Genomic DNA, 19,621 nt, shown 5'->3' on the forward strand with positions numbered 1-19,621 from the left:
ACACTGAGGTGGTGCCACCTGCCCAGGCATCATCCTCCTCTCCCACCACCATCTGTGCACAGAGAGGGATCAGTATCAGCCTGAGGGTAGTGCAGAGCTGGGCTAGTTAATGAGTGAGTTCAGTCTCCAAAATGAGGGATGTTCCCATTCACAACACAGGGACCTCCAAACAGACAGGTTTAAAAGCCAGCTTTACTTCTGGCCTTTAATTCTCTGCCCAAGTTGTGAGCAGAGACAAGTCAAGCCATAAGGCAGGGTGGGCTGCATGCTATTAGGAAGGTAAGCTTATTAGCTGAAAGGTAATAAATCTCTGTAGATATCTGGAATAGCAGAAGGCAACAGTTTGCTTCGCCATATCACTGGTAATGAGTTGGCAAGAGGAGAGCATTCCAAAACGTTAACCTAAAGCTTAATTTGACTGGTATGCACTTTGGGAGAGTACTTAATAAGAGTGGTTTACCCAAGATGGGGAACTATATGTCTGCTCATGCCTCCCATGAAATGCAGCAGGATATAAAAGTGTGATTTTAGCAGTTTAGAATACAAAATGATGGGGGGAAAAAAAACTTTGAAAAGTGATTGATGCAGTCTAATCGTGTTTCACACAAGAGCATTTCAAATTATGTTAGATATTTTTATAGGATCTAGATATGATAAAGTAGGTTTGCCAGGTAGCAAGGCAGGCAGGAGGGAGAAGGAGTAAGAAAATAATAAAATTATTTTCTTACTTCTTACACAGGCATATGGATAATGCCATACAAACCACTGATAAAATGCACCCAAAAAATTGCTAGCTTAGCTGTTAAGGTTATGGAGCTTTGCTTTCTAATCAACACTTACCCATATAGCTGTTTTTAAATATTGATCTGATAGCATGATCCCAAGGGAAAATAAATATCAAAAGGGGTGATTTAATTCAATCTTCCTGATTCCTGCATAACATGATCCTATTTCTTCAAAAACCCAGAAAGCAGTAACTTAAGTGAAGCTTACAGATCAGCTAATATATTTACAGCCTTAAAGTAACATGAGACACACTATAAAATACACTGAGATCCAAAGTTAATCTCTTTTAGCAATATTCTTGCAGCAAGTAAAGATGAATTTTACGGTGAAAAAAATCCATTTTATCAGGAGCAAGACTGAGCTTTCTAATAACCAAGCTCCTTTCTAATGTGGTACATCATTTTATTTTACTCATAAAGAACACTTTGCCAAATCTCCAGTTAGGCTTCATTTGATACAGCAGAGATGTTGCAAAACCAATACCCTCTTTCAGAAAGTCTCTTTAGTCTTGATAATGACCACATTACAATGCATATTTGATGCACAGAAACAGTACAGTTACAAGCAGCAGCTAAATACTGTTCTGATGGTGTCAGCCAGGCAGCTTTTCCTTGGCTCCTCAGAGCTGTGAAGCAGTTGCAAACACCATAAGCTCATAGGAAGAATCCTGCTCCATCAAAACTCACTATTCAGAGGTGCTGAACAGATTTAAGCACTCTTTATTTAACACACATTTCACTTTTCTGCATAGAATAAGATGGTGATTGGCATTCTTGACTCTCTCCTCTCTCCAGCAGAGCATAAGGGCACATCCCAGTTCTGTGCTGGTTTTGTTCTGGAAACTCTGATACCAGCACACCTGAGCTTTAAACAAAGGGATGTTTAAATTACTCAAACCAGAACCACTGAGCTAATTTGGAACTCTTCACCTTAGTCAAATTAGTGTGCTTTTCAGTGAATCCCAGATGTAGAAGGTACGCTTGAAAGCTCCTATAAAGTTATGCTGTAAAAGGGTTCCCAGGTTTACACATCCTCACTCCACCCCCATAAACGTGAAGATTTCTGATTTAGATTCACAGGAGGTAAAACATCAGATACAAGGATTGCTCTGGGCAAGCCGCCATCTCGGCTGCAGAATTATTTTGGGGGTGATATGCCATCAGCATTATCAGCTAAACCATCAGTTATACATACAAATGTCTACCTCTGTACAAAGACATCAAGAAAGGACCAGACTAGAGTATGATTTACTTTCATTGCCTTTCTTTGACCTCTGGAAAGAAAACCATGGGCTCAGAAAGCCCTCAGTAATCATCTCTCCCACAGTTGTCCTGCAGCACAGAAAATACAGATGACAAAAACCAGCAACAGCTCAACCCTCTGGCAGTAACCTGTAGCACTGGATTTACAGCAATTTAGGACAGATGCTAATTAAATTACTAAGGGATATTTTCCTACATGCTTGCTCTGCATCATGTGTAATGTTTAGGAATTGCACAAGAAACCACACATATCATTGGTAATAACACCAATGCATGTGACCCCAAAAGGGGTGGGCAGCACCCTCTGCTCCCAGCCACCCTCTTCCCTCCCTTGCATGCTTTCCTGCTTTCCCGCTTTCCCATCACTTCTGAAAAATACTGACATTTCAGCCAGATCTGCTCTGTGACTTGACTCAGGCTGGACAGTGTGGGCAGCACAAAGACACAGTCAGGATGACTCTGTAACCACCTCCCTGACTGTACAAAAATGACACGTTCCATTTATTTGGACAAAGAGAGCCCTAAGTGATTCTTACATTGCACGGCAACCTATTAACAAAAGGAGACTTTGTGAATGGAGAATCTGGGTAAACACTTCAAACAAATACATCAATTATGCATAGTCCGTACATTTTTTCCACCTTAGGGATCAAACTGAAACGAGACTAAAGAATTATGTTTTATTTGTATTAAAAATGTATTAGCTGCTGTCCGAGAAGGTTTTCTAGAACATTTGGTATGCTACCCAGGAAATTCTGTCTGCAACTTGTATTGTTTATTATTGCCAATACAAGGAGAAACGTGGCACTGTTAGAGCTGAGAACTACAGTAATAACTCTTCAGGCTGAACAGCTTATATTTAATAAGAATAACTTTTTCATCTGAGCCAGAAGATCTAAAGGGAAAGGAAGCCCCAATTTTTCCGATCTATTTTATATATTCAGACTTTACAACCAATCTCTCTTTTATGGCACAAAGTGAAACTAGGCAATCATTTATGAATAGATCCTGTGCTCACCTTCGCTTAAAGTGTGCCATAACACTAACTGGTAACCAGAGACATATGAAGACTCTGCAGTTTCATGTAAGATACAGAGGGTGAAAACAGGTGTGATTTTTCTAAGAGTTACACAAATCCTGTGCAGAATCCTGCAGAACTGGGCAATATGTGGACTGGAGAACTGGAGTTTCCTGGCTGAGATGTTAGATTTCTCCATCTACGTCCCATGAATGTAAACCACATGTAATAAACTTGATTAATTCTCTGAGAGACAAATGGCTAGGAGAACTGGATGAATACAGAGCCTGCTAAAAAAAAAATTAAAAAATCAAATTAAGTTTTAAAGAGAGGTGGGCAGACAGGCATAAAAAACTACCTTCCTGGAATCCAGGCTGGATGTCTAAACACCAGGAGAAAACAGGGACTTCCCAGAGGTAGCAACTGTGTTTGGGAGAGAGGAGAGCAAAGGAGATGATTGTGTAGCTTTACATCTCCTGTGATGCTGAAGCAGATTAATTGTAGCAACTCTCCTAAAACTTAGACAGCAAAAAATAGATTCTTTATTCACAGCTTCTCTCTCTCTCTCTTTTAAAGAAAAGGTCAAGTCAAAATGCACCAGATTTGGAACATGTAAGGACAGGGATGAAGCAATCATTGCTATCACAGAGAAAAGTCACTTGCAGCAAACAAGCCACATTTGTGGCCTCTCAATGCTCAGAGTCACAAAGAGGGGCTGCTGTCGCTTCCCCAAAGCAGTGATGGAGCCTGCAGGAAAGCTGGGGCTCCCTCCACTTTGTCCCAGCTCTAGGTTTGCTTTGTGATGTTTGACAAAGTGACCAAGTGATGCATCAATAATGCACAACAGAGAGAAAATGCAAAAAGCAATTCTGTTGTTAGGGATCTAATTTGTTTTTTAGTTTAATGGTTATAATCAGTAGACTTCCTGAGTCTCAATCTTCCTAAACCACAGAAGGGGTGAGATTACAGACTGACAACTGTAATTTTTACATATTAGATATCTAAGTGTCATTTTCAGGAGTCTGGTAATGAAAGCTCCACAAGACATATTTCTATAAATTTAGAAATTTTCATGGCATGGTTACAAAAGTGGTTTGTTTTGTTTTTGTTTGTTTTTAAACAGGATATTTTTAAATCACAGGGAAGTAAACTACTGTGTTTAAGAAGCTGGCATTAGAAACTATAAATATTCCTAAACTGATTCCACTTCTGAACATCAAGGGTGAGAGAAAGGAAAGGGAAGCAAAAGAATACACAAATGCATGCTGATCAAGTTCTTGAGGTAAGTTATTCAAATAAAAACACTAAAGTGTATGGGGACAATTATGAGAATTAATGCTAACAGGTTGGTATGTAATGTAATGAAGCAAGTTAATAATGGCATCCCGCTTGGGATTAATCACAATACATTAATCAATTAAGAAACACTGAGAAAATGAAAAAACTGCAGGTCAAAAACATTTACAGTGCTGTAAACTGAAAGATAGTGAACCTGACATTCAAATGAACATTAAACTAGAAGAGCACAGAGATCTATTCCCCATGCAAGGCACACAACCAGCTCTCATTAATGGTTATGACTGATAGCTCAAGACATTGAGGACAGACCCCATAAAATATGCAGAGCATTTTTCATATTTGCAGCATTGCAGAACTTTGGAGTCCAAGTCCTCTAAACAGCAAGAAAGTTTGCAGTTCCTTCCTAACATCAATAATTGTGATTTTTCCATTAAATAAATCGGAGCAAAGGACTGTGATTTATCACAAAAAGCAGAAGTCATTCAATAACCCATCCCCATATTTATCCCCTCTCCTGCTGCTGCCTCCAAACCAGAGACAGCACAGATTGTGAGTTGTGGTCTCAGACTTAGCAGTTAAGAAAGCATTGACAGTGCATTTGGGAAAAAAAAAAAGGATCTCATTCTAATTTTTACCCTCAATTAGTTTTTTTAGACCCTTTGGAAGTTCATTTCCCTAGATATATCTGAGATTAAGAACAAAATAAAAGCCTAAGACTCTCTGTGCATTCTGGTATTTCACTCTGCATTGTAAAAGGAACTGCATGGCACCGCTTTCAGTACAGCCCATATCCTTTAAAACTCAATCTAACAAAAAGGCTTTAATTGAAAGTATTGCATTTTGAAGGTCATCAGACTTTTTGCCTTAGTGGAAAATACCATGAACAAGTTCACAGAGTGAAGAGAAGAAGGGAATGGAAGACGATTGCTTGGGCACAGAAGAAGATAAGTGCACATAAGGTAAATTATCCTTCTACACTGCACAGTCAGCCTGTGGATAGAAAAGTTTCAACACAGCAGGTTGCAGCCATCATGATCTAGAGACTGCAAATGCCTCTTGGCAGAACACAGGCAAGCAGAAGCAGAACGATGTGTTTGCTTCCAAGAACGATCTGTTTCAGCCGCCCTGTCAGTCTGTGCCTCCGAATGCAGCCCCCCTTTCGCTCACACATTTGTACCTCATTCCTCCAAGCAGGCTTGCTCAGGATGTTCAGGCTGCTGTGTGAACACCTCTGCTCTTCACACTCTCAGATTTAGCCACACGAGCTCCTTCTCATGGTAAGGCATGACAAATGTGCAGCCATGTGAGTGAGAGCCCAAACCCACAGCGCTCTGCACACAGAAACTTTGCTCGTGTTTGGATGGGATGTGACACGAGGGAATCCCAGAAGCCCAGGCTCTGCACAGTGACACAGCAGCAAAGGTGTGCATCAGCACTGCTGTCAGTGCTCAGGAAGTTTGGAGAACTGAAACATATCTGGTAAAAGAAACCCCACAGGTGAAAGGGCCAGTGTTCCTTCAGCACAGTTCAGCTCACTTACAAAGCCCTTGTTTCTTGAGCCCATCAGCACTGAGGGATAAACTGGGCTCACAGACCCATTCCAGCTACCTGTGTTCCCCAAACTGCTTACAGTGAGGTCCCAGGGATCAGCCCTGCAGTCTGCCCCTTCCTCACCCTCTTATGTGCCCATCTTTTTGAGAAAGGGATGCAGCTCTGCCCTTCTCACAACTGCATTGCCCTCCACAACAAAAAACCCTTTGAAGCTTCTCTAGTAAACTCAAGACTTCATCAGGGATTGTTTGCCTAGTGCTCTCGAGAGCCAGCCTGCTCATTTACGTACCAAAACAAAGGAAGAAGAAAGTTATTACAAGAAACCTTAATTTTCTTTAAAAAAATCTGCCGTAACCAGCAGTTTTACTATTTAACATCATTTGAAACATCACCAATCTGGGCAGAGATATGGATCAGAATAAAGTTAAAGTCTCATTGTTAAGCACTGGAAACTCAATAAGCACCAAAATTGGAGATATATAGATATATATTTTACTCTCAGAGCCATTCCCCATCTGTTCTCCCATTCCTTTCTCATTTTACATAAAATATTCAAAAATATTCATATTTCCCAAAGAAACTTTCAACATAAGTTGAAATAAAAATCAGAATTTTGGGCTTAGTTTAAAAAATTATTTTTGTTTTCTTTAATGGAAAGGGTAGAATAGATTTTTTAGAAACAGTTTCCATGAATTTTTATCTTCTACCCGAACCCTCCTCCAATCAAAATGGTTTCAGAGCAAGTTGTTTGATCAGCATGAACACTTGTTGTTAGGCACCCAAACTCGCATGTTTTGGCTAAAAAAAACACCTCTGGAGGCTGGTCTGTGCCATTCACATACTGAACTCTACTCAAATCTAACAGAACTTAAAAAACTCTCAAGATTTTGTATTTAAATCCTCCATGATGCAAAATCACAGACAATTTTAGCTCCACTTATTTGCTGGAAAATTAGGAGAATCCTTTTCTGCTCCAGAGATACTTTGTATGTTACTATACCCCATTACATGTGTTGTACAAGGTGTTTCTCAGAAAAATTTTAAAAAAAATTCTTTTTTTAAAGGCCCTAGTAGTCCTGCTTTTATTAGTAACAACGAATGTTTTCAAACAACTGAAACATTTCAAAATGTTGAAATGAGGAACTGGACTTTGTAAAGAACACATTTCAAATTGTTTTGTTTGCCTTCACTTACATGGAGAGTTATTGGTATATAGGTACTGAATAAGCAGCTTTTGCCCATACACATCTTCATGGGATGAAGATAATAAAAATATACCTGTACTAATACTAAATAACTCTGCTAATCAATAATAACAGTTTTATTATTCATAAGCTACTATTAATAAAACCCCATGGGTTCTAATGTAACCACTAAAAGAATTAATATTGTAATTCAATTTTAAGGTCTTTACGTCGATCTTTAAGTCTATTAAAATAAATGAGAAGTCTTTCAATGACTCTGGATGATGCCCTGCATGTTAATAATGCCACGTGTTATTTTCACTACGGCAAATCACCTCTAAGATCTTGCATAAACACTGGAGTACTGATTATGCTTCACGTAGGTGGATATAATGTTCCAAAAGAAGTGCACACCTCTCTCCATTCTCATTGTCAAAATCAAGCTAGTTTTGCTCAGACTTTCCAAGTGTTAGAATTAGGGAGAGGCAGAATTAGGGAATTGCCAGGAATTGAGATGGGAACATGAGACCCTGGATGGTCTCCTACTGGATGTGGTTTTCTCAACAGTCACTGTATTTAAAGCACTAACTCACTGAATTTATTTGGCTATGGTGGAAAACACATGAAGCAGTTAATGAAAGTGAAGAACAGGGAACAAAAATGCTTCTGAGGGAGGTTAAAAGCTAAATTCTATTGTTTGAGAAATACACATTAAAAAAGCATATTTTTGGCAAATATTCAATAGCTTTGATGGTGTTCCACCAATTTATTCTGTGTTCAGCTCATTTAGGCCCCTGTGAAAAGTGAGTTATTGATCTTATTGATGAAGCAGACCAAGAACTACCACCAAAAAGACCCACAAAAAGCAAGGCCACAAATACTCATTTTACTGAAGAAAAAAATCTCTGGATACATGAGGAAGCAGTAAATATAAAGACATTTATATGCAAATAATACACACATAGATCTAAAAGTTAAAAGGGCTACAGAGTATTTTTTCAACAACCTTACAATGCTTACAAAACTGTGTCAGCATTGTAAAAGAAAATTAAGAATGGCAACCCAGAAAAAGACCTGTAAACCCCTTGATTTTTATTCCATGTACTTTTTAAAATACTGCTAGCTGCACATTTGCTGCCAAGTACCTAATTACCTTTAAAAATCTAGCTCTGCACTGCTGAAGCTCTTGAGTGATCGAGGTATCAACATCACTCATCATTATGGAGCTAATTTTAATGATGAAAGCATTGCTAAAAGTTATTTTAAAATTCATTTTTACTTAACTTCTTTAGAGATGATTTGTTTGAGTACCTGAGACACAGTAACTAATCACTGATGGTTTCCTTTGCAAATATAAAATAGATTTATATGCCCTCCCTGTAGGAACAAGAATTCCACCACCTCCTCCTGAATTTCTGAGCTATCGAATATTTGATGAGTGCTTAGGGAATCAGTATTGTGTCTTTTCACAGCAGTAATCAAGGAATGAAGTATTCTCTGCCATAATGAATCTACCACAGGACTAAAAGATGAATATTTCAAATGCAAAAGCAATATGTTTGTTTTGAACACATTTAAGTTTGGCTTTAATAAAGCAAGTAGTGAAGTGTGCAATGAATTATATTGTTAGATGGTTAAAACAGAGCTGTGCAATATGTCTGAATGCATTTAATCCAAGTAACTACTCATTTTAAATGTGACTTATAAATATGTATTACATGTATGATGAACGGATGACTCAGGAACCATGACAGACCTGGGCCTTGCCTTCCACTCCTGGCTTGCTTCAGAGCCAGCTCAGCCTGACAATTAACCAAGGCCCAGAGCCAGAACATCATTAACCACAAGCTGAATCTTACGTGGGCTGAAATTAAACATGTGCACCAACTATTCAAGTTAGGATCATTCAAATCGAGCCTGAGGTGCCTGGCTGGACTGGGACCTGCTCCGTGTGCTCCAGCAGCTGGTGGTCCCGATGTGCAGCCAGAGGCTCATTTGAAATTCCCCAAAACCAGGGCCCCTCAGCTGGGTCCATCACTGCCAGCCAAGAGGATGCTGTCAGCAGAAGGTGATGGGCTCATCAACTCAAATATCCCTCACCAGCACCAGCTTCACTCTGAGGAACACCAAATCACTGCAATAAGGAATGGCCAAAATGTGCTCTCCTGAAAAACTTGTCAGAGGGCAAGGTCTCGTTTGTCATGGCATTCTCTCATTCGTCTCCAAGGGATTTTGGTTTTTGTTAAAATAACAAGTGGGTTCTCTTTAGCAGCAAAGAAAATCCAGCTAGAGATTTCAGGCCAGCTCATCTCATTTGCAAGTTGAGAATACCTGCCATGGAGTCCCCACAGTGTTATTTTGTGTGAGACCCTCTCAGTCTCTATCCAAAATGAGACACAGAGATGAGCAGTTATAACAGTTTGTATTTGCAATAATTGTTTCTCAGTTTAGTAATTTGTTTTGTCAGATCAACTAACCTGCCACACACAAACAGAAATAGCATTTATCAACAGAGCTTAAAATGAAAGCAATGAGAAAAGCATAGATTTAATTACAACAATGTTCCAAGTGCTTCAATTATCCAAGTTCAGAACCAATGTACTTTACCTGGAAATTGCCCCTGAAATAATGAATTCAATAAGGAAAATTCTTATATAGTCCAAGTTAAATTATTTAAAAAGGAAGAAAGAGAGTTCTTAATTATTTAATGTTTCACCAATAATTATATAGTTCAGTATAATGTTCACTCACTGGAGAACCTGATTTTCAAAGGAACATTTGTGAACATCAGTCAAACAAAAAACACCTGCCAGACTATAAACTCAGCCAGTGTTGTACACATTCATGCCAACACAGCATTACCACATTAGCAAAAATCCAAGTCTTGACTTAATGGCAAACATATCCAATAATTTATGTTAAAATATTTACACAGAAAAGCATTCATGATTCAGTTTTCTAATGCATTTGTAAAAAACAGTATGACCTTTCTGGCTACAATTTTTTAAAGCTTTGCTCTAGGTAAATGAGTTCAAGATGGGACTACAGCTCTGAAAAACAGAAAGCTGTTGTACTTGAACAATCTAAGCTGCCAATCAAAACGTGACCATGGACATCTTAGGGACATTTCATTCAAAAGTCACTAAGGATCGGTTTTAAAAGACAGCTTTAAATCAGCTGCATTAAATACTAGCCATGGCAAGCTTCTTGTCACAGAGTCCTAGGGAGCAAGGTTCAGGGAACACCAAGTATTTTCAATAAAAAGGTTTTCCCAAATCATGGATCACCACGCCCAGCAAATGATATACAGCCGAGGGAGTTAAACAGCGCCTTGGTCAAACACAGCATGGATCTGCAAAGGATTATCATCATCCATTAACAACCCTATGCTAACCCTATGTACAACAACTCAATCCCTATCATAGGACTAGTTCTGGAAAACCTCATGATGGCAAAAATAGCATTTGTCACACTGGTATCCTTGGAGTTTACTTACAGGGGCCACAATTCAGCACATGCCGTTCCAGACTGCGGATTCTTGGCTCTACAGATCTTCCTCAACTGTTCTCTGTCTTGGAGCAGAGCTGCCCAGAGGAAAAACCTGGTGCACTCAACTCACAAGTTTAACAGCACAGCACTGATTTCTCACTTTGACCCAAAGGCAAAGGAAAAAAATGTCAAAAAACCCACAGCCATTTCCTTACAGCTGCAAATCAGGTTGTCCCTGGGTCATTTTGCCGAAGAATTACCTTACCCCCACTCTCTGGAAGAGATTAGAGAGTGTTTATCAGTAATGGGCTCAGATTTCACAGCTCCCAGAGCAGAGGAACCCAGCTGCACCACCATCCAGACTTTACAGCCTCATGTCCTGCGGCTGGCAGGGCTGGAAATGATGAAAAGTGTAGATTTCTGCTTCCCTGAGGGGACTACAACACTCAATTGTGGTCTTGAAAAGCCTGAGGTCTCTTACAATCAAAGATGGGTTTTTTAACAGCATAACAGAGTATTTTAAGTTATTTTTAGTGAGTTTAATGGCTCCCTTGGAATTGTGCAATGAGGGGTTTGCTGTAAGTGCAGCACCTGGCTTTGCATGTGGGGAATACCAAACACAGTACCAAATACAATTTTAAGATCCTTTAAAAAAAAGGGATTTAGGGAATAGGTGTCACATACAGACTAGGAAGTGGTGTGGCATGGGGCAATGCTTCACATGGCTGATGTGAAGCCCATCAGGGTAACTCAGCAGTTAAATTCCAGACAGATGATGCCACAACGTGTTTTGCACACCATGGCACAAACCCATGCTCCTTCTGACACAGCACACACACCAAACCCACAGCACTTCACTGTGCTATAAACCAGTCTTTGGTTATTCTGTCTCTAAACTTCTGTCTCATAAGGCCAAATTCAATTTGCCCAAAGGCTCCTGCAGCACATCGAGATTAAGAAGTCTGGGGAACCATCATCATGCCATGCCACTGTAAATTATCACAGCTCCACCAACTTTGCCCTAATATGAAACGCCACAGAAGTGCTCAGAATCCAGCAGTGATGAATTTAACATGTCTCTTTCCACTATCCTGATGTCAGCAGAGTTACAGCAATTTATGCAATACAAGGATCTGTCCTTTTCTCCTTATCAAAGCATTTGATCAAAATCAGTGACATGCAAAAAGACAACCTTACTTAATTTGAGCAGCAGAGTCAGGCTTGTCACTCTAACATCATAAGAAAAAGGGAGGTATTTACATATGGGTACTTGCATATTCCTTTTTATCTGGCTTTGCAAAGATAACAGCAAGATCACTTTCTTCCTCAGTAAAAACTAGTGTGAAACCTCACAAAGGATCAGCATTTTCCCTTGCTCTTCCCTCCCTCCTTTCCTCTCTTTTGAAAAGCAAGACCTCAAGATACTTCAAATCTTCATTACCCACTTCTCTGCCTGTGACAGCCTGGTGGTGTGGAGCAGCTCCAACCCCCTCCCTTCCAGTCACCCTCGAGTCAGACAGGTAAGACCCCATTTCTGACGCGAGGTGACAAAGAGCCCACACTGCTGAATGCCACTGCCACAGGTGACACTGTCATCACCAGCAGCAGTCCCTGCCCCATGCAGATCTGGAGAATGCAGAGCCACAAATGAGCTCACCCAGCAGTCCCAGGTCTGCATCTCTCAGGATACATTTCAAACAAGCAGATGCATAAATTCGCTCATTCGGAAACCTGGTCTGCTCAAGAACTTGTTACTATGACAATTTAGAAGAAGCTGCTACAGATAAGATTGATGAAACTTATTGATTAATTTTCTCTCAAGCTACGTTTGAATTTTAACTTGTCCCTAAACAGAACCAGTTGGTGCTGGTTTTTTAGTATTCCAGGGACTGCAGCAGTGTGCTTCAGCAGCGAAGGAAGTTCCATGATAAATGTGTTCTCCAATCTGCATCTGTAGAGCAGCTATAAAGTCAGAACAATCCAGGCAAAATTTTTCATTATGTTTTTAAATATACTTATTTACATTTTAAATCATACATAGACAATATGAAATATCTTTCACTTAGACAGGTGGGAACAACAAAACAGATGCATCCATTAAGCTTGAAACAATTCAATGAATTAAATAGTACTTGGTGAACACTTTGGTTTATGGATATAGCCTTTGTTTAAACTTACTTGAAAAAACACAGCCATGGCTCCTACCACCCTGTTTTCTAGAACTGCTGTTCCAAAACTGTCAAAGTCATCAGGATTGTAGAAGTAAATCTGCATCTGCAAAAATTAAAACCAACAACAGAATCACATTAGTGTTGATTCATACAGCTCTCACATGAGGTAATGCATACACGTTGTTCTTAAACCCAGTATTATGAACCCAAGATAAAGGAATTCTGCTGAACAATACTGTTTAACTAGCATCTTGATTAATAGCATGACTGCCCTGCTGGGACAGTAAGCAGGGAAGAGAGTCAATGCAATGCATTTTAATACCAAACCCAAGGATAAACAGCATGGTCAGTCTGTTCAGATGATAAACTTTGTGCTTTCTGCCAGCATCTCTTCATTTCTTTGCACATTGAAGGCTCATCTCCTGCTCTGCTAAATGTGTTAAACATATTTATCTCAAAAAACACAGAGAATTTTGAAAATGATTTCAATGTTTAGAGTTATTCCTTTACTCCTAAAGTAATTTGTAAGATAAAAGTCTGTCTCCATAGCAATGCATTTTTAGGAGTCTCTGATATTCAGGTCTATCAGTTAAGGTCACACTTCTCCCTGTCTTCAGTTACATTTCATGACTTTTATTTCCAAAGCATTAGCACTCTGCAAAAAGTATGCGAAAAAACCAGATATTTGATATAATTTTGTAATGAATAATAAATAATAATAATTACACAAACCCCAAGTAAGAGCACGTGAGAACAATGATTATCCCACACTAGCAAGTGTTGGAGCTACACAAATAGAGGAGGACCAAGAACAGCTTCCTCCACACACTCTACTGGTGAACACAGCCCAGAGTTTGAGGGAGAAGGAAGATCTAGCTGAGACTGTCCATGCCTCCCAGCACACTGCCGGTCTGACCATGGCTACCTCCAGCAAGTCTGTCTGCTGGACCCAAACACTTGTTTGGGATTTTCCAAAATAGTGCTGCATGACACATCCTTCTATAATCACAAATGCACCGTTTTCCCCATATTTTGTAAATGCCAGCAGAGATTATACCCTTCTATCTTGCTCGGATACCTTGCTATTCACGTTTAGTGATTCCCCAGCTTCTGACTGTATATGTTGGCTGTAGTGGACAGGTGATTTGCCAGAATAATAGAGTTAAGAAAACATCACCACGTAGGGAAAAGGCCAATATGAAGATCAGAGTATTCAGAGGTAGAGGTTCCTTTTTGAGCAGGAGGAAGACCACGCTCCAAATTGCCCACAAAAAAAAAGAAAAAAATTGGCACTCACAGTAGCTTTATAAAATTGGAAAGCAATTTTCTTCCCCCTACTTTGGCCTTCCTTTTCCCAGCACATTCACAGCACACTCACAGATACGGACAATATCTCACAAAGGTGGTGGGGCCTCCAGATTCTGACAACTTGTGCTCTGAGCAAATGCAGAGCAAGGTACAGCTATTCATTGATGTAGAAATTAGAAACAGTTTGTTTCAGGTAGAATTGCTTAAACTTCAGTTTAGCCAGCACAGACCAAAGCTGACAAAACACTCACAAATTACATTTTGCTCCTCTTTAAAATAAAGTCTAAAATTATCTATACCTTACATAAAACATTTCACTATATGGTCCTCACAGGAGTTTATGAAGAAAAGCATCACTGAGTGAGTTCAGCATATGCCAGAATCATTTTGGATCAATTTTGCTCACGGCATTTTAAGGAAATTAATTTTTACAATACACTTTTGGATAGCAGTGCAAAGGGCTTTGGTAGAAGAGTTTTTCATTCAGATCCCTCATCTCAGCAGTGCAATCTCACAGCCTAATCAAGAACCACACTCTGCCTTGATTACCATACCCATTGGAGCATTTTACCACTGCTCCCTGGTGTTTTTCCAGAGAGCGTGGTTCCTCTCCCCACATCCATCACGTCAAGGGGAACTGTCTCGTATGAAAAATTATCATCATCTGTCATACAGTAGCTTCCTTATGTGCTCATACAGCTAGAAGGAACATTTTGGAGTAGAATATCTGAGGAATTGCTGTTATATAATTTACACACACATACACTGCAAAAATAATGTTAAAAAGACAGTAAAGTTACACTCTCAAAGCCTCATGGTTCAGGCTGCTCATAAAACCACACCTGGACACCGCTGAGCATTAGTATTATGACAATTTTCTAATTATGTGATCACATATTGTTCTCTTCCATAATACAGCCTCATCTGTTTTCCCCAATTCACAATAAAATGCAAATGTATCCAATGTATTTTTGTTCTTTTATACATAATATACATAATATTGAATGCATTTATCAGTAGATAGTTAATTTAATATTTTCTATGGGTGGGATAAGGTTCTTTATGTACAAAGCGGGAATAAGACAGTTAACCGTAAAATTAATTTCACCACATACTTAAGTGGCCTAAACATGCTAGAAAATTTTCATTATTACTCCTTATTATATAATTAGTATATACAATATATGGGGCACTTTGCATATAAATGACTTCTACTGTCTCTGCCTGGGACGTACAAAGCAGCAGTACAGAATGCAACAAAGAGGCTTTTAAGCTAAAGAAAATTTGGATCTTATTATAATATGCTATTTGTGAAACACAGAATGGAGAATCGCCCAGGCTTACACATTCAACCTGAATTGTGGCACTGCTTGATTTCACCCCCATAAAACAGCTTTTTTGTACGTGATTTCACAACAGCTTCTATTTTCCAAAATTCAAAAATTTGAAGGCTGTAAATTCCGCACTAATGGGAAAGCCTGAAGCGTCCTTCGTAGTGTGACACTGCCTGTCTGCAGTCAGAATGCTCTGTTCCACACATCCCTGCTGACTGTGCTCCAAATGGCCTTCCCTGTGGCACAGGGCCAGGAGGGCACGAGTGTCCTGTTCTCTATGGCACAATATATGAGATTTACAAGACTTTCACATCTAGCCCCATTACAACTAACAAGGCTGGGAAGGGCTTACATGGCCTTCCTTAATCTCAGATGTGCAGCACAGCAGTGTGCTTGCATTTACCTTGTAAAGATCTATTATAAAAACCATGTAGTGTCCAAGCAACTTGAAATTTCCAGCATTTTGGTAAAACTAAGCTGAGACAAACCATCCCTAGTGTCTTCCTTTCTTGAACGAAGACACTCTCCATCCTAAAATGCTACTACTGTAGCTCCAGAGCTTTACCAAGGCAGGGAGAGGGCAAGAATTTGCTTTTAATGGAAAAACTTCATGCTTTGACACTCTTCACACTATAAAAGAATTGTTTTCAAACTTGAGAGAGATTTGCTGTACAGCACAGATTTAAGCCTGAAAAAATATCACTGAGGGCAAAATCGTCAGACTGTTACAAGTGCTTTAAAACAGAGGATTAGAGAGAAAGTCCTCACTCTGCCATAACCCAGGAGATAATCACCAGTCACCCTAAGGAAACATGTCATATTTTCTAGTCTCTGCTGTCCAGGAAGATCCAGTGGCCAACCATTACAGTTTCCAAACATTCCAGGTCTATTCCCAGCTGACAACACTTGCACAAGTGAATACACCACAGACATTCAATATGTGGGTGATTTTCCAAAGCCTGGAGAGACTTTTGTCTCCAAGCTCCTACCCCTCCACCATGCCCTGGGGCAAGAAATCACCTCCTCCTCGGGACAATCCACTCCCTGCAGAAACACCTTTCTTCAACCCTATTCTTTCAACCTCTACAGAAATCTGGTGTTCCCCAGACCTGGCAAAATGTCAGGCCCTGCTCTGTGCTTAGATTTTAATGCCAAACTGGGCTGCCACCATGCTGATGTTGTAAGGACAGGCTGTCCAAAACGTGCATATTACTGAGAAATACTGCCCACCAGAGACCAGTTCTGATTTTATTAAGTGCAATTGCCTCTGAATGACTAAACCCTCATTATGAAATGTCACTGGCTTGCAAAAACTGAGCCGGCTTCCAGTGAATGGCTTCTCCCCGCCACCCATCCACAAATAAAAGGCTCCGTCTCTCTGCTTGGCACGACAGGCATCCAGACAGAAATCACCATTCCCGTGCATGACATCTCTTTGCTCTCATTACCCCACTACAAAGACAGAAAGTTTACATCCAATACAGGCTATCATGGCCAAACTCATTCAGCACTTATGAGAGAAAAGCCACAATGAGCGTTTGATAGATCCCAGAAGATGTGAGCGAGTTCAAAGCAATTCTAAGAGACTGGAAACCAAGCAAGTACATTTTCCATAGACAGATGCCAAGTATTTTAAAAATAAATAATTGAGACTTTTAAATTGGGCTGCTATCACCCTGTGCAACCTCCTACAGCAGATTTCTCTTTAGATTAAAAAATGAACAAAGGCTCATTGTGCTGTCACAGATGTGGAGTACAGAATATTCAATAGTATCAGGAATTCTGGTGTGAGGGAAAAGATCATCGGAATTAGCTTTCTGCTCATTTCCTTCCAGCAATCCAAGGACTACCATGCAATTTAAAGCATGGTAAAAAGGCACAAAAAATAAAAAGTTTTATAGGCCAGCCAATTTTTTGATGAATCAGGCAGCAAGACGCAGAGGCAGCAGCAATGTGGTTTATTATGTACTGCTTTAGAGACTGAGAGTATTTTCAGAAGAGCAGAACACCCAGGCTGTGCAGGTAGACTGCAAATCTTTGCAGAGTGGTGAAACAAAAATTTTGAAATGTTTGCTTTAAATGATGGAATTAAGCACTGAATATACTAATTCTTAATTAGTGACTTTGCTGTTTACATTGTAAGAATAAATTATTCTCAGCCATTTTTACAACTGGATTCAAAACCTCTTGCACAAAAATAAATTCTCTGGTAAGATTATGAATCATACATGGTTTTTCTTAATTGAAAGCTCACATGTAACTTTCTTTTGCTTTAAATATGTGCATAGATTTCCAGTGAACTGGATGATGTGATCCATTTGGCTGGAATAAAAATTTTCTACAGACATAATGTAATCTTCACTGCAGCACTAAAAATTCAGAATAACTGTCCTGCAGTCTGTGTGTTTACTGGAGTGTGAGATGTACACTGGGGCAATAAAGTCTGATGTTTGACTTCTCATTATATTCTCTTTAAAAAATCCATGAAACTTATCATTTATAACATATTCAAAATCTGCTCAGGAAAGGCGGGGGGAAGAGCAAATCGTGATGTTTTCCAGTTCTCCTACTAGAGCTTGATGTAATAACACAGAGTATATTGCATTCTTTTGAAAAGATAAAGTTGAACAGGAGCAGATAATGGCATGTTTTTCCTGCCTAGTCTATTATTCATCAGTGAATTTTTAACTATAGTTAGGCAGGTAGAGAGATGTATTTTGAATGTCATAACTTAGTATTCTACAGTGCCTAAAAGTGTGCTGGGTAAAACTGCAAAACAAAGAGTCAGACAGGGACTTTGCCCTAATGTAATTGCAACTTGATAATGAATACAATACTAGACTGAAAAAAAATGAAAGGAGCTGAAACAACAGGAAGAGCTAAGATCATGCAAGTGAAATACCACACTTTAACTCAATTTAGACGTTCTATCACTTAGAAGTATGGTAAATTTCCCTTTCATCTTCTTTAACAGTAAGCATTAATTCTTTCTTTGTTGTCTCCAAACAATGCACTAACTGTACCTATGCTATAAATTGAGACTAAGCAATTTCATAGTCTTTTTCAACCTGAAAGGTGGCAGTTGTTGTACGTTCTGCCTTTAAGTTTGCACAGCATTTAAACCTGTGAGTGATCCAACGACATCTCAGTAGAACAGGGAGGAAACCCAGTGCTCATGGGATCACCCTGGGCTCCCATGTGTTGTTGGATCACACAGCCACATCACTCAGCATCTTTAGCTATAAGTCCTGAATGTTAAGAGAGAAGAACCTTGGCAAGCCAGAAACTTCCCTGATTTCTGCTGCCAGAAATGAATACCCCTTAGGCCTGCTCCCATCCCTAATAAGAAAATCCATCTCGTGTGTACACAGTGAGTCATTACACAAGGAAGGCACATTTGATGCTAAAAAGCTGCATGTTGCATTCATTTGTATTACCGTAATATGAAAATAACGGTGTCAGTGTTTATGCTTTCCGTAACATGAAACTTTTTTGCAATTGCTTTGTACTCCGAGTAACAGCCATATGATTCACCATGAAATGAAGTCTGGAAAATCGTTTTGGATAAATGGAACTATAAATTCAATAGAATTTCCATGACAACATAGATTGCAACACTCCACCACAAGTGAAATGTTATAAATCATTCAAAACCAACAAAAAATCAGCAGTAAGTCTTCTCTTTCACAATGCACAAGACCCTTGAATTATAGAGCTGTGGTTATTACCTCCCAGCGCAATGCCTCTTGTTTCTGATCCTCCTTCCTCTGTTACAAGTGTTGTTTCATATTTGACCTCCTTCCAAACACAGGAAATTATAATACTAACACTTTAATACTAAGATGTAAACAAGAACTGAAGCATAACGAGCAGGAGGCTTTTTTGAACCTTTCCTTCTCATCTCCTAAAAATGTTTAAAATATCTTCATCCTGTGGTAATTATACCTGGGTATCCAGATACATCACAACATCTTGTTAGACACACAAATTTAGGAGGCTCTTTTTCTGGAAACGTGGGTGGTAAGTGTACAATAGGGTGCTCAGTCAGCTCGTAAAAGGGATGTGAACCACATGTCCAAGCAATGGAAGAGATCCAAGGAAAGGAGGTAAAAATAAAAAAGGATAAAAGATTGCACCACACATTATTGCTCATTTATACCCCTCCATCAGAGGATTCCTGACATATGGTATTTCACTTCAAGTCCAAGGAACCGGAATG

The 19,621-nt window shown here is 39.4% G+C and overlaps 1 protein-coding gene across 2 annotated transcripts in view; it reads right to left on the reverse strand.

Moving 5' to 3' along the window:
- PTPRG (protein tyrosine phosphatase receptor type G) overlaps positions 1-19,621 on the reverse strand; it is a 389,130-nt gene that overhangs the window by 122,866 nt on the left and 246,643 nt on the right. For both annotated transcript variants that reach the window (XM_085072418.1, XM_085072419.1), the window contains exon 5: positions 12,768-12,863. In XM_085072418.1, coding sequence (XP_084928544.1) covers positions 12,768-12,863 — 96 coding nt within the window. The remainder of the gene's footprint in view (positions 1-12,767; positions 12,864-19,621) is intronic.

This window comes from Lichenostomus cassidix, chromosome 12 (assembly GCF_008360975.1).
Source record: "Lichenostomus cassidix isolate B80296 chromosome 12, HeHo_3.0, whole genome shotgun sequence".
NCBI lineage: Eukaryota > Metazoa > Chordata > Aves > Passeriformes > Meliphagidae > Lichenostomus > Lichenostomus cassidix.